At 31.8% G+C, this 12,896-nt stretch overlaps 1 protein-coding gene across 2 annotated transcripts; it reads left to right on the plus strand.

Moving 5' to 3' along the window:
* Window positions 1-243: 243 nt before the first annotated feature.
* On the plus strand, window positions 244-4,015 carry LOC148281699 (UPF0587 protein CG4646). Of its 2 annotated transcripts, XR_015822297.1 has the most exons (4): window positions 244-661; window positions 2,150-2,269; window positions 3,137-3,342; window positions 3,387-4,015. XR_015822297.1 is itself a non-coding variant. In XM_088226269.1 (3 exons), exons 1-3 carry the CDS (start codon window positions 412-414, stop codon window positions 3,250-3,252), a joined length of 486 nt encoding a protein of 161 aa, XP_088082395.1. In that variant the 5' UTR covers window positions 244-411; the 3' UTR covers window positions 3,253-4,015. The 2 variants fall into 2 exon arrangements, 1 of the variants encoding a protein (XP_088082395.1); XM_088226269.1 differs by having other exon boundaries at window positions 3,137-4,015.
* The last annotated feature ends 8,881 nt before the right edge of the window (window positions 4,016-12,896 follow it).

A 12,896-nucleotide genomic window follows, 5' to 3' on the forward strand; every position in this document is an offset into this window, starting at 1 on the left:
AAACAGTTTTAAAATAAACCATTTATTACGATAAATAAATATTTCAAAGAATTTTCTTCGTATGCTTACGTTAACCTTCTTTTAAAACAAACATAAATTATAAGTTCTTTATTATCCGAGTCTTGTGTTAAAAAAAAAGAATAAATATTTAGCAAACTTAATAACAACTGACCCCAGTTATACCTAAAAAGATAAATTCATAGACATCATCGTTGTCTGTATTTTTGACGTTTTTTTCATTATTTGCCAGTGGTGTTTATTATTTTTGACTTTGACAGCTTTTGCCGACGGTGCGCTTTGCCGTTGAGGTTAACGCTTTAAGTTCATCTTCACTCACATGTTTCAATAAAAATAGAACCTTAAAATATAAATAAAGATACTTGAGTATAGAGTTTCAATTATCTCTTAAAAATGGTGAAAATTGGCCTTCAAATAAAAGTGGACATGGAGTTTGTCGAGAAGTTGTACACATGTCACCCAGAATTTCAGTGGTTTTTGAAGATAAAATGCAGTAACTGCGGTGAAGTGGCCGATAAATGGCAAGTCATAACCGAATCTGAAAAAGTACCATTAAAGCATAATAAATCTGAAACTAATTTCCTAGTCAAATGTAAGCTTTGTTCAAGAGAGAATTCAATGGACATCGTTGAAGGAAGTAATCGTATGTATTTTTGCAGTTATATTCAACGTGTTTATTGCCTTGCGCTTCCATCTTATTATTTTCTTCTTCCTGTGCTGTTATTTTTAAACATATGCATTTTACAATGCCTCAAATAAAGTAAAATTGGATATTTACATACAATTTTCCACCTCATCATTTTATATATATTACTGACATCTAGCGACAAAAACTCATATTATTATATCTGATGGTCGAAGTCACCAAAAGTTTTATAAGCATTTTGCAGTACTTGAAGAATATTGAAATAAAGTGTTTTGAAAAATATTTCATTATTTTTACTATGGGTATTTACATCAGCGGTGGAATGAAAAAGTTTCCAAGCGACATTTAGCAACTTTACAGAAGAGTCAAAAAAAACAAAGTAATTTTTTTAATCAATAAAAACATCTCATATATTACTATACTTTTAGGGAATATGAGATTTTTTATTTATTAAAAAAAATAATGCTTTAATTGGTGCTTCTGTAAAGTAGTTACATGTCGCTTAGTATAATTTTTATTTTCCAGCGTCGATATGTATTTGTTAACATACTACAACAGAGATGGAGAACACTTTAGAGAAGAGAATATAGAAGTCTAGGCATCTACAGGACTTATGACCCGTCATTGGCTGGTTTAAGTGGCCACTTTACACACTTGGCAATGGTAGTTGCATTACTTTACGGGATGTTTAACCTTTCCCTCACTAAGCATTTAAAAATTACACATGATCCGAACAGGGGGACCAAACGACCCCAGCGCCTTCTTGTATATAGTGTCAGGAAAATAAAACGTTTGGCAGTGTTTATAACCGTGACATAATTTATAATTTTTTTCACGTACACATACTTAACTAATTCGTGTATTTTATTCATTTTTGTTAGTTTGCCGAATGCTTACGTACACAAACTGAAATTGTCCCTTGTATTATTTACGTCGTTTTTTGTTCTAATATTTAAAAAAAAAAACAACTACTTTAAAATTTAAAAACAAAAACAGGAAAATGCTTCTTTCTATTAATTTCACGATTACAAAAAATATACGGCAAATAGCTTTAATAATACTTGAGTTATCGAATTAAAATCGGGCTATGGGGGATTTGAATCCCCCCCTTCGGTCCAGCTAGGTTAACCCATCACATAATGCAGACTGTAAATATAAGGTAGAAGTTAATGAACAGAAAGCAGATAGCTTCTGAACTGCCAATATGTACAGAAAAATTGGTCCATATTAGTGGAGTGAATTGCCTTATTAATGAGTGAATAATGACTAGCATTTGTACAGATTCTGGGTGCGCGAAACAGTTCATGAGATTTCGCTGTAGCATCATTTTATTATTGGGAACATACGAACTGATCTCTGTCAGTATATTTGGATAATATATACTTCTAGAAATCAGCTTTTAGAAATGTTTCCCAAGAAAATTTTGACGACAAGATTCGAGGATGTTGTAATCCAGCATTATTGTAAATTAGTTTAAATTTTTAGGTCCTTACATTGATGAAGATTCGAGTGGATTTCAAACGATTGTTGCCTTTGAGTGTAGAGGTGTTGAACCAGTGGAATTTTCTCCAAGAGATGGATGGATGGCGGACGCTAAGGATAATGGTAAAAAAATCTGATTAGTATCTGGTATCTGCCTTCCTACTTGCTACTTAATTATTTATAACACATAATTTTATTAATAAGTATTATTATTTCAAATTAGAACACCGTGCAAATCTAATACTAAATGTTATATGTTGGGTGTTAACATAAGTTGTGTCCGTTTTTTTTTCCAAATAAAAAATGAGCGCCAACAGTGAAACAAAATGATCAAGATCATTTGTCATTAGAAAGAAAGATTTCCGCTCTAAAAGATACTGTATTTGCTTTTACGTTATATATATTATTTTATTTGATTACACGCCTTCAAAATGAAGTATCAAGTAGATGAAAGTGAGCATTTTCGACACCTTCTGTTCGCAATCAATTGAGGTAATAAAGCTGCCCATGCTTCTTGCATTTTTTGCTCAGTGTACGGTGAAAATACTGTGTATGAAAGGAAAGCTCTTCGAATTTTTTTGTGTTTCAAAGACGGTAATTTCGACCTGAAAGACATGGAGCGTTCCGGACAACCTATGGACTTCGATGATGACCCTTTTCAATAAGTATTTTATGTCAACCACGTTGGGAATTAAACCCGAGACCTCTTATGCATGGTAGGCAAACGCGCTGCCCATTAATTAGCAAATATTCAAAATAATTGATTTATTCAATTATTTATTGATTATGGAAATCATAGTCTTTTTAATTAACACCAGGTACAAGAAAACTATTGAAAAAAGTAAGACTAATTACAGATTTCACATTGATTTATTATGAATACAGAAGGAGAGGGGAAAAAATGAAATACTAAAAAAGATATAAAAAATTAAATAAAACGTTAAATAAATAATTTAATTAATTGATTTTTTGTTATATTTTATGTTTCAGGTGCCAAATTTACTAACATTGATCTGACAGAAAAAGAATGGGCCGACTACGACGATAAAAACAATGTCTCCGTTGGTATCTATGAATTTCAATCTCAATTCATCAAATTGAAATAAATATTTTCACATAAATTTTTCTTACATTAAAACTATACAACATCATTCATAAAGCAGTACCTAATGCATGTAGGTATTTTTTTAAAAATATGAAAAAAAAAGTCTTAATTCTTTGAATAAAGGATTATCAAGTGTGTATCAATTGAACTTCTTAGATTTTCGTGGCCTTTAAGATTCTAATAATGTTTTACTGGGTTGTTATGCTGTGCTATATTTTATGTACATCTTGACGGCATTTTAGACCATAATTTGAATGATGTAGTTTGCAGTGAATAATTATGAGTAGAACACGTTTATTAAAAAGCTTGAAAATGTTTTTATTTTCAAGGATTTAATTAAGTTAACTTGGTGGTATTGGGAGATACAAACAATTTTTATTAGTTTTGGGATTGGCATATTAAAAAAAAAACATAAGTAAATGTAATAGCATATCCCTTGATTTTGATACACATTTAAGATATGATTTATAATATCGAGGCTATTCTAACAGAATGCATTAAATCAACGGTCTTTATATATTTAAAATATTTTTAAATATGGGTGCAAGATGTTGATTTATAATTTCATGCCATGCCTAGAATAAAGATTACTCTTAAAAGAAAATTGTGGGAGAAATAATGCGTTGAAGAATAAAAAAGCTTTTAATGTAATCATCTCAGAACTTGTTTTAATGACTTAATGCATTCTGTCAGTAAAGCCTCGGTAACAACTAAAAATGTTTCAATAGTATTAGTTACAATATTTAGAAAAATACGTAAGAAAATTAATTGAAAAAGAAGTTGAGTAAAACGCTGGCAAAAACAAAAAAAAATTTAAAAATATTATTTTTATTTTTAATGCCAAATACAATGCAAAAAAACCTAAATTTACTAATAAAAAAAGGGTTTAGTATTTATTGCCAGAAATATGAACTATTGTTTCCCCAAAAAGCTGAAAATGTTTTTACATGGCATTACTTAAAACATCCAAAATATTGTACCTGTCATCACGGCAACTCTTTCTTCAAGCACATATAAAGGTTTTGTGAGGGTTTTTTAATTTTTTCACCTTCACGGTAAGTTATGACGCATGCTACAACATTTTTACAAAAACTTATATTAATAATATAGAATTTGAAACTCAAACAACAATCAGAACGAGCAAACGTCAACCCTGATGGCGGGGAAGCCGATAAAGAGGATTTTTAGTTCTCGTTAATTTCAATTTATTTATTTTATAATCGTTATGTACATTACAAAATATTTCAATGCATACACAAAACGAAAAAATTAATACTAAAATTTAAATATACAAAAATGATAAAATAAAAATACCCAGCAATTATAGAGAAAGAATGCTGTCCTCTCTTAACTTTTTTTCACTAATATGAAAGATGTCAATATCCGAAGAGATACGGTTGAGTAAAGACATTGCTCTTCCTACTTGCATTACCATTGGCAGGTTGGTTCTGCAAACAGGAAGATAAAACAGCTTAAGCTGTCTATGTCTAAGGTAGTCATTAGGAACATAAAGAAAAATACTCTCCGTTACACCTATGTTGATCGTTATACCACGGATCAATCGGAAAAAATACATAAGCAAGTATGCGTTTCTTCTTTTCTCCAAACTATTGATGTCAGATGTGTACAACCACGGATAATATCCGCACTCCCTTAAGTAAAGATACCTCAGAAATTTCTTCTGAACCATCTCCAGCATAAGAGAGTACTTCAATTCGTGGGGTGCCCAGATCAGTTAAATATCACCGTGATTCTCTAAATGTGTTCTACTCCAGTAAACAAAGTAATAAAAAAATATATTTATAAATATGCAAACTGGAAAATAATAGTCCATAATATTGTAGACATATTCCGTCAATCATCATTAATTTTAGTATTACCATATGTAGTATACTAACGGAAAAACATCACAATTATTAGCTAAGATAATGGACTGCAATACTGTCTAAATGTCTCATGTCTAAAAAGTCATCGAGAAGCAGTGTTAAAAACATAGAGAAAAAACAACCTGATAAAACATTTGTGTGACATTTATTTTTTGGTTTTATTATCAGGCCAATGTAAATATTAAGTCAGGAATCTGCTGTTTGGTCGGAGATTTAGTTTTAACAGTATGCTCTTTCACAAACTGTATGAAAGACCAAATGTGCGTTATTTTTACCAATTACATATATCAACAATGTTTGAGTATGTCCAAATGCTTGCGGACTGGCTGGATTTCCGCCCTAGGGAGCTATTCATATTTAAATTCATTTCAACAGATTGGGAAACCATTGTTGATAAGGGAATATGGAAGTCTAGGCATTTACAGGGCTTATGACCTGCCGTTGGCTGGTTTAAGTGGCCACTTTACACACTGTGTAACATTCACCATTCTGCCCATGTTTAAACTTCCACATTTCCTCAACTCTTCCATCTGTTGACTTTTGTGAAGTAAAGGAGCTGAAACCTTTATTATGTGGCTGAGATTCATCCGGCTGAACCAAACCATCTACTAGGCAACGCCTGAAAACAATTTTCCAATTTTTATACTTCTTCTTTTACCAGGTAGTTAATTCAACAATGTTTGAGTATGTCCAAATGCTTGCAGACTGGCTGGATTTCCTCCCTAGGGAGATATTCATATTTAAAATTATTTCAACAGAGAGGGAAAACATTGTTGATAAGGGAATATGGAAGTCTAGTCTACTTCACAAAAGTCAACAGATGGAAGAGTTGAGGAAATGTGGATGTTTAAATATGGGCAGAATGGTGAATGTTACACAGTGTGTAAAGTGGCCACTTAAACCAGCCAATGACAGGTCATAAGCCCTGTAAATGCCTAGACTTCCAGATTCCCTTATCAACAATGTTTTCCCTCTCTGTTGAAATAAATTTTAATTACATATATTTTGTAGTCTTAAAAATTATACAGATTCAAAATACTTGCACATAGTGTTGTATTGGTGATTAAAGAAACTGAACCACAGTATTGTAGTTTTGAGAAAAATTACTTTATTTAACCATTTGGAAGTATTCATTACCGAGTGTGCTATAAATTTCAAAAGAAAACTTAGTAACTGCAAACTAGCGTCTGGTATTTTTCACTGAGGTCTTGTACCACGAAAATGTCGCTATATTGGATGTAGAAAAGACTTTTTCCATTAACTTGACAAATAAAATTACATTTTGTTTTTGAATACATAGGAGTGAACGTGTGTTCAGTCCACAGAAGTGATTTTTGAGCAGTGAGCGGATCCAATGTGCACTTGCACCCGTGGCTTACTGAACAGGGACGAGAATATACACATTTAAAAATTATTACGAGCATATTATTCTCCCCTCCCTTGTAAGCAAGTGTATGTTTTATTGTGTCAATAGAACTTATGGTCCAGCTCTGTTTTTGAGGTGGTTTTTCTATTCCAAGGAGAACAAAATTTAGATTAAAACTGTTTTCAGGAGTGTTAAAAAAGTTATTTATTTGATACTATTATTTTTGCCAATAGAATATCTTCACGGCATTTTAAATTTTATAATATTATGTCATTATTTTCTCAGTGAAAATCACACATATGTATAACCACGAGCTGGTTTAGTACATTTTAAAATTATAATTATCATGCAAAAATTTCTCTAAATGGTCAATGAGGCAACATTTTATAACAATAAAACTAAGTTTGTGAACATTTGTAGATGTGTATATATTTCCTCATTGTTGACTACGATAAAATTAGGTTTAAAGTTTCCGATAAAGAATAATTAACACAATTTATTAACCTGTGTACAATATTTGTTATTTTTACACATTCTTCGCCTTCTAACATACTTTCAAATATTTCATTAAACTATAAAATGAAACAGCTGTTTAATTAATTAAAACAATCTGAATTGGGGGTAGATTTGTTTTCTTTTTTTTATTATGAAAATATGGGTTGAGTTTATCCCATTTCGGTTAAGATTTTTTAATGGGATTTTGTTTATCAGTGACACATGACTTTTCTGTTTCCCAGGGTGTCTTTCTATATTTGTTTTCTCTGTAATTTTGTTAATAAATTATATTGAATAGTTAAATCTGTTTTTATTATTCAATTACTGCATAATATGGACTTCACCTTAGAAAATATCCTCCTTCCAAAAACTCTTCGACCTAGAGTATGCCGATGATGCGGTTATAATTGACGATTCAGTCTGGGGTCTTCAGGCCACTGTAGATATGCTAAATAGGTACTCCGCATGCATGGGTTTAAAAATCAATATTGTTAAAACCCATGCACATCGTGCCTTGATGCTCAAAATCCCCTGACTCTGTCAAACCAAATCATCGAAAGGATTGAGAATTTCAAATACCTGGGAGTATATGTTACAGAAAATGGCAGCTTTCAAAAAGAACTGGGAGTGCGGTTAGGAGTAGCAGGCACCACATTCAACAGTATGAAGTCCGTCTGGAGATTGGATATTTACTCAGTGAAAACCAAATGCCGCCTATATAACGCCTGCATAACACCTATTCTCCTCTATGGATGCAAATTGTGCCACCTCACTAGGGCCCAAAACAGCAAAATACTGAATTTTGAGAATAGGAAAAACAGAATGATGAATTCAAAAATACATAATCATCATTAAACCTTTATCTGTACCCGATGGTGCATTGGGCACTGCATTATCAAATCAAATACAGTGTAACTCGATCATCTGTTACAGGAAGGTAAGTTGATCAGTCTTACGCTGCAGGTGCCAGTCCTGAGGCAATTTTCTAAATGTGTTTAATGTTAGGTTATCGACAAAGATACTTAAAATTTTCATTCAAATATAAGTTTTCGTACATAAATGTTGATTTTACTTTATACCGTCTCGATATGTACCAATGAAGACAGTGTTTATAATTGCGGCCCTGGGACCTCAAGCATGGTAGGCGAACATGCCAACCACTACACTATGAGGCAGACATTTCTCTTCTCGATTACCTTTTTCAGGATTTTGACCTTAGCAGCCATGGAGTCAGGTCACATTATTTTTATTATTAATCTTAGTTTACTAGCGGACCCGACAGACGTTGTCCTACCCGAACGTTGGCTTGCCTGCTATCATCTTGGAAAAATACTATTCATCTAGTTTGTGATTAAATTCCAAAACTAAAAATGTTTTATATTAAAAAAATATTGAATTTAAGTAGGTACTTGTTTATGGTTGAATTCCAATACATAAATTTTTTTTTTTTTTAAATATGACATTCTTTTTGCAAACGTCAAACTCCGGTCGTCTCACCAACAAAGTGTTGTACTTGTGTAGGAATACGATTTTTTAAAATGTATTAAATTTAATATTATTAAAAAAATAAATGGGTAGAAATTATAAGGAATTTAAAGAAAGAATCGGATTGAGATCCACAAAAAACAAATGCTGTTTGCAAACATTAAAAAAAAAACTTTTTTATACAAAATATAAAAAACAACATTTTTTCGCAAATGCATTCTCCTCGAATGCAACCCTGGTAGATCGATGAATAAAACATTCATGCTCCTATTATTTTTTTCACATATTCGATTGAATATTTTAATATCTACGAACACGCACAGAGCGAAGATCTATATTTCTCTGAAAACCGCACGTAAATCGGTTAAGCCGTTTAGGAGGAGTACGGTGACGTCACACGTACAGAGGAATTATATATATATAAATATAATTGAAAATAATATTAATAAATTACTACTGTTCTAAATTTCGAACACTAAATATTGTATAAAAATATTTTTTTAAATAGCATTAGCATCGTGAATTTATTAACCTACAATCATCATCATCATTCTTCTTTCATCATCCATTTCTGACATCCTATGCACCACTTGTGGATAGGGAATAAAGATAATAGAACTCTCTTTCATTCTTTTGCAGTAATGCGTTTTAAAATATGTTTTTTGCGTTGCAATGCATTCAATTCGCTGTCTTACGTCAGGAGCAGGCGATGCGCCGCCATGGCGCTCTGTGTGGGCGTTTAAAAGCGTGTAATTAATTCTTTGGCCTGCGTCAAGCGCCATTTTGAATACAAAATGAGGAAGTTTGGTGTTTTTTTAAATTTTTTATTTGTTCATAGACTATTAAACTAAGCCAATTTTTTAAAAATTTTAATATATCGTATTATCAGCGCTGATTTTTTAAAGTTTCGTATTTATGAAATAACTCTGCGTGTGACGTCAGAGGTTCTCTTCCGCTTATTCTCGATTAGTTCTGCCCATTGGTTCATTGATAGCAAGCAAACCGGTAATCTTCAATAACTCTTTTATCATTGGTTGGTTCATATGAACCAGTGACGTCGTTCAAAGTAGTTCATTTTTATAAAAATATATTTTATTATTTTAAGGAAACTTTGCTGTACAATTTAATGCTCCAATTTTTACCGCGCGCAAAAAAACATTTATTGTATCCATTTATTTTTTTTCAAGAGAGGAGTTAAGGACTGGATTTTTCTTAGTGGGAGGGATTTGAGTAGGAAACTCCTTGGCAATTTTCCGAATGTTGAGTTTTGCTGTTTACCATATTGATGTGCCATATATTAATTTTTTTTTAAAAATGTTTCTGACCCAATATAATATTTGTGGTAGTTAACTCGTTTGTCTGTGTCAACTAATTACTCGTCCCAATTCAACACAGGACTTTTAGTCCCATGGAGTTTGAACCTTTATCTCAAAAAATGTGTAATAAACTACTTATAAGTTAATAAATAATTTCCCGTAGAGCTGAAGTTCCTCATTGACAAAAAACGATCCATTTTTTTAACGGCGGAGGAGGGCGCTTCTCACCCAAGTCATTTATATATGTATGTATATATAATTCCTCTGTACGTGTGATGTCACCGTACTCCTCCTAAATGGCTTAACCAATTTACGTGCGGTTTTCACAGAAATATAGATCTTGGCGCTGTGCGTGTTCGTAGATATTAAAATCTTTAATCAAATGTGTGAAAAAAAAGTTAGGAGCATACACGGAGGTACTCGATAAGTCATTCGTCCAGGTGCCTTGAAGTTAATAAGTGCTAATAGATTTGGGCAGTTCCATGTAAAGTTCTTTAATCAACAAAATTTGGAATATATCCGAATGTTTGTAGACAGGCTAAATTTATTAAGATCAAAATTATAAGATGTCACAGAGAGGGAAAACATTTTTAAAAGGGAGTATGCAAGTCTAGGCATTTACAGAGCTTATGACATGTCATTAGCTGGTTTATGTTTCCAAATTACAGACAATGTAACACTTACCATTCTGCCTATGTTTAAACACCCACATTTCCTTAAATCTTCCATGTGTTGACATTCGTGAACTAAAAGAGCTGAAACCTTTATAGATGTGGATGAGATTCATCTGGCTGAATTATTTCACTTCTGGGCAACGCGTGAAAGTTTTATTTCTATCACTTCTTCACAATATTTTGAATAATTCCCTATCACGATATGGACTATCTCTTCGTTCTAGTAACAAGAGAACCCTTTCAAAACCCATTCACCACTCAATTTTTTTTGCCTCCTCTTTCACAGTAGTAGCTGCTCGATTATGGAATAACCTACCCACTAATTTCAGAGACGCCGCCCCATCTTTATTTATATTTCAATCTTGTATGAAATGTCGATATCTGAATATTTAAGTTTTTCCTTTCTTTTACACCTTTCCTTTCCTTTTTAACCCCTCTCTTCATAGTATAGTGTAGATATTTAGTGAATTTATGTTTCTTAAAAAAAATGCATGTTCATCAATATTTTATTTTATGATGAAAATATTCTAATATACTAACAATATGTTCATGAGAAAATGTTCAAAAAGGCTATAAAAAATGCATAGTGGAGCTAGGTAGAAGTAAAATGGATTGTCTCATTCGCCCAAACCAATATTGAATCAACTGCTCCACAAATGTATAGCTTATGTTATGTTTTTGTTATTGCATTGTGCGTTATGTAATTTAAATAATATAGACGTACATAAATGAATTATAAACATAAATACGTAGTGTTTAAAACTGTCTGAACGTTTTGTTAATATTCTCTGTTTATTAAGTAAGTCTTCTTTGTTTATTCTCAAATGTAAAAATATATATTTTTTAAAGTAAATTGTTAAGTGTCCTCGGCACGGGTAACAGTGAGGTCACATTATTTTTATTATTAACTATATTTTATAATAGAAAAAATAAATAAATAAAAACACCACTGATTTTCTTCAATTGAACGGTTTGGGTAGGCAGAAAGAAATTGCCTACATTAGAGCAATAAGAAATGTATTTTGTTTTCCAAGAGATAAAAACGTAAAATAAATATACTCCGATACAAATATAATTCCATTTAGTAGTTTACCTTCATATAAAATAACTAACACTTTTTGACAAATATTGCAACACAAATTAAACGCAAATTTAGCGCTTACATCCAACAGTGATATGCATAACCATCGCACACGATCTCATAACTATCTACATTTACCCCATGTACACTCTAAATTCGGATTGGGGTCACTCCTCTACATTGGCTCTACTCAATACTCCTGCCTATTCACCTTAAATCAATTTCTTACCAGTCTACGAATGGAAATCAAATAACTCTAAAAAATCATTTCCTTAAATTATTTCTCGATAACCCTTGACCTATGTAAGCTAATGTTCAATAATATATTAAATTTCGTTTTTAATAAGGTGTCCGAGATTTGTCCATTTTTGTTTTAATTATGTTCAACTAAATGTATTTTTATCTGATAATCTTTAATTGTATCTATCCCAGAATGAGTTTGCTAACTCATGGGAATACTAACATATTACAACAGAGATGAAGAACATTTAAGATAAGGTAATATAGAAGTCCAGGCATCTACAGGGCTTATGACCTGTCAATGGCTGGTTTAAGTGGCCACTTTACACACTGTGTAACATTCACCATTCTGCCTATATTTGAACATTTATATTCCTTCAATTCTTTCATCTGTTGATGTTTGTGAAGTTAAAGAGCTGAAACCTTTATTTATGCGCGTGAGATTCATCAAATTGAATTATTTCACCTACATACTAGGCAACGCCTGAAAATATTATTTTTTCAATTTCTATACTTCTTCATGGACCAGGTAATTTATCAACAGTGTAACATTCACCATTCTGCCTATATTTGAACATCTATATTCCTTCAATTCTTTCATCTGTTGATGTTTGTGAAGTTAAAGAGCTGAAACCTTTATTTATGCGCGTGAGATTCATCAAATTGAATTATTTCACCTACATACTAGGCAACGCCTGAAAATATTATTATTATAAAGAATTGAAGGAATATAGATGTTCAAATATAGGCAGAATGGTGAATGTTACACAGTGTGTAAAGTGGCCACTTAAACCAGCCATTGACAGGTCTTAAGCCCTGTAGATGCCTGGACTTCTATATTACCTTCTCTTAAATGTTCTTCATCTCTGTTGTAATATGTTAATATAAACAGCTCCCCAGGGAGTTGAATCCAGTCCTTGTCTAGAAAAAAATGGACAAACTCAAAATATTGTTCATGGGAATACAATTATTTATTTATTTATTCACACTCTTTATCAAAATACAATTCCATATTCACTTTGCCCAGCTAACAAGGGTACATACCCCGTTCCAAGCTAGGCAATTACATTTTTATATATTATAATAGTTAACAAATTAATAT

Source organism: Micrasema longulum, unplaced genomic scaffold (assembly GCF_059751315.1).
Source record: "Micrasema longulum isolate JH-2025_06_02 unplaced genomic scaffold, ASM5975131v1 h1tg000418l, whole genome shotgun sequence".
Classification (NCBI taxonomy): Eukaryota; Metazoa; Arthropoda; class Insecta; order Trichoptera; family Brachycentridae; genus Micrasema; species Micrasema longulum.

What these genes read in the sequence shown, in the direction of transcription:
- LOC148281699 (XM_088226269.1), top strand. Translation starts at nt 412, where the DNA reads ATGGTGAAAATTGGCCTTCAAATAAAAGTGGACATGGAGTTTGTCGAG. An exon ending in CATCGTTGAAGGAAGTAATC is followed by an intron (nt 662 to 2,149) that starts GTATGTATTTTT and finishes TTAAATTTTTAG; the next exon opens with GTCCTTACATTGATGAAGAT. An exon ending in GGCGGACGCTAAGGATAATG is followed by an intron (nt 2,270 to 3,136) that starts GTAAAAAAATCT and finishes TTTATGTTTCAG; the next exon opens with GTGCCAAATTTACTAACATT.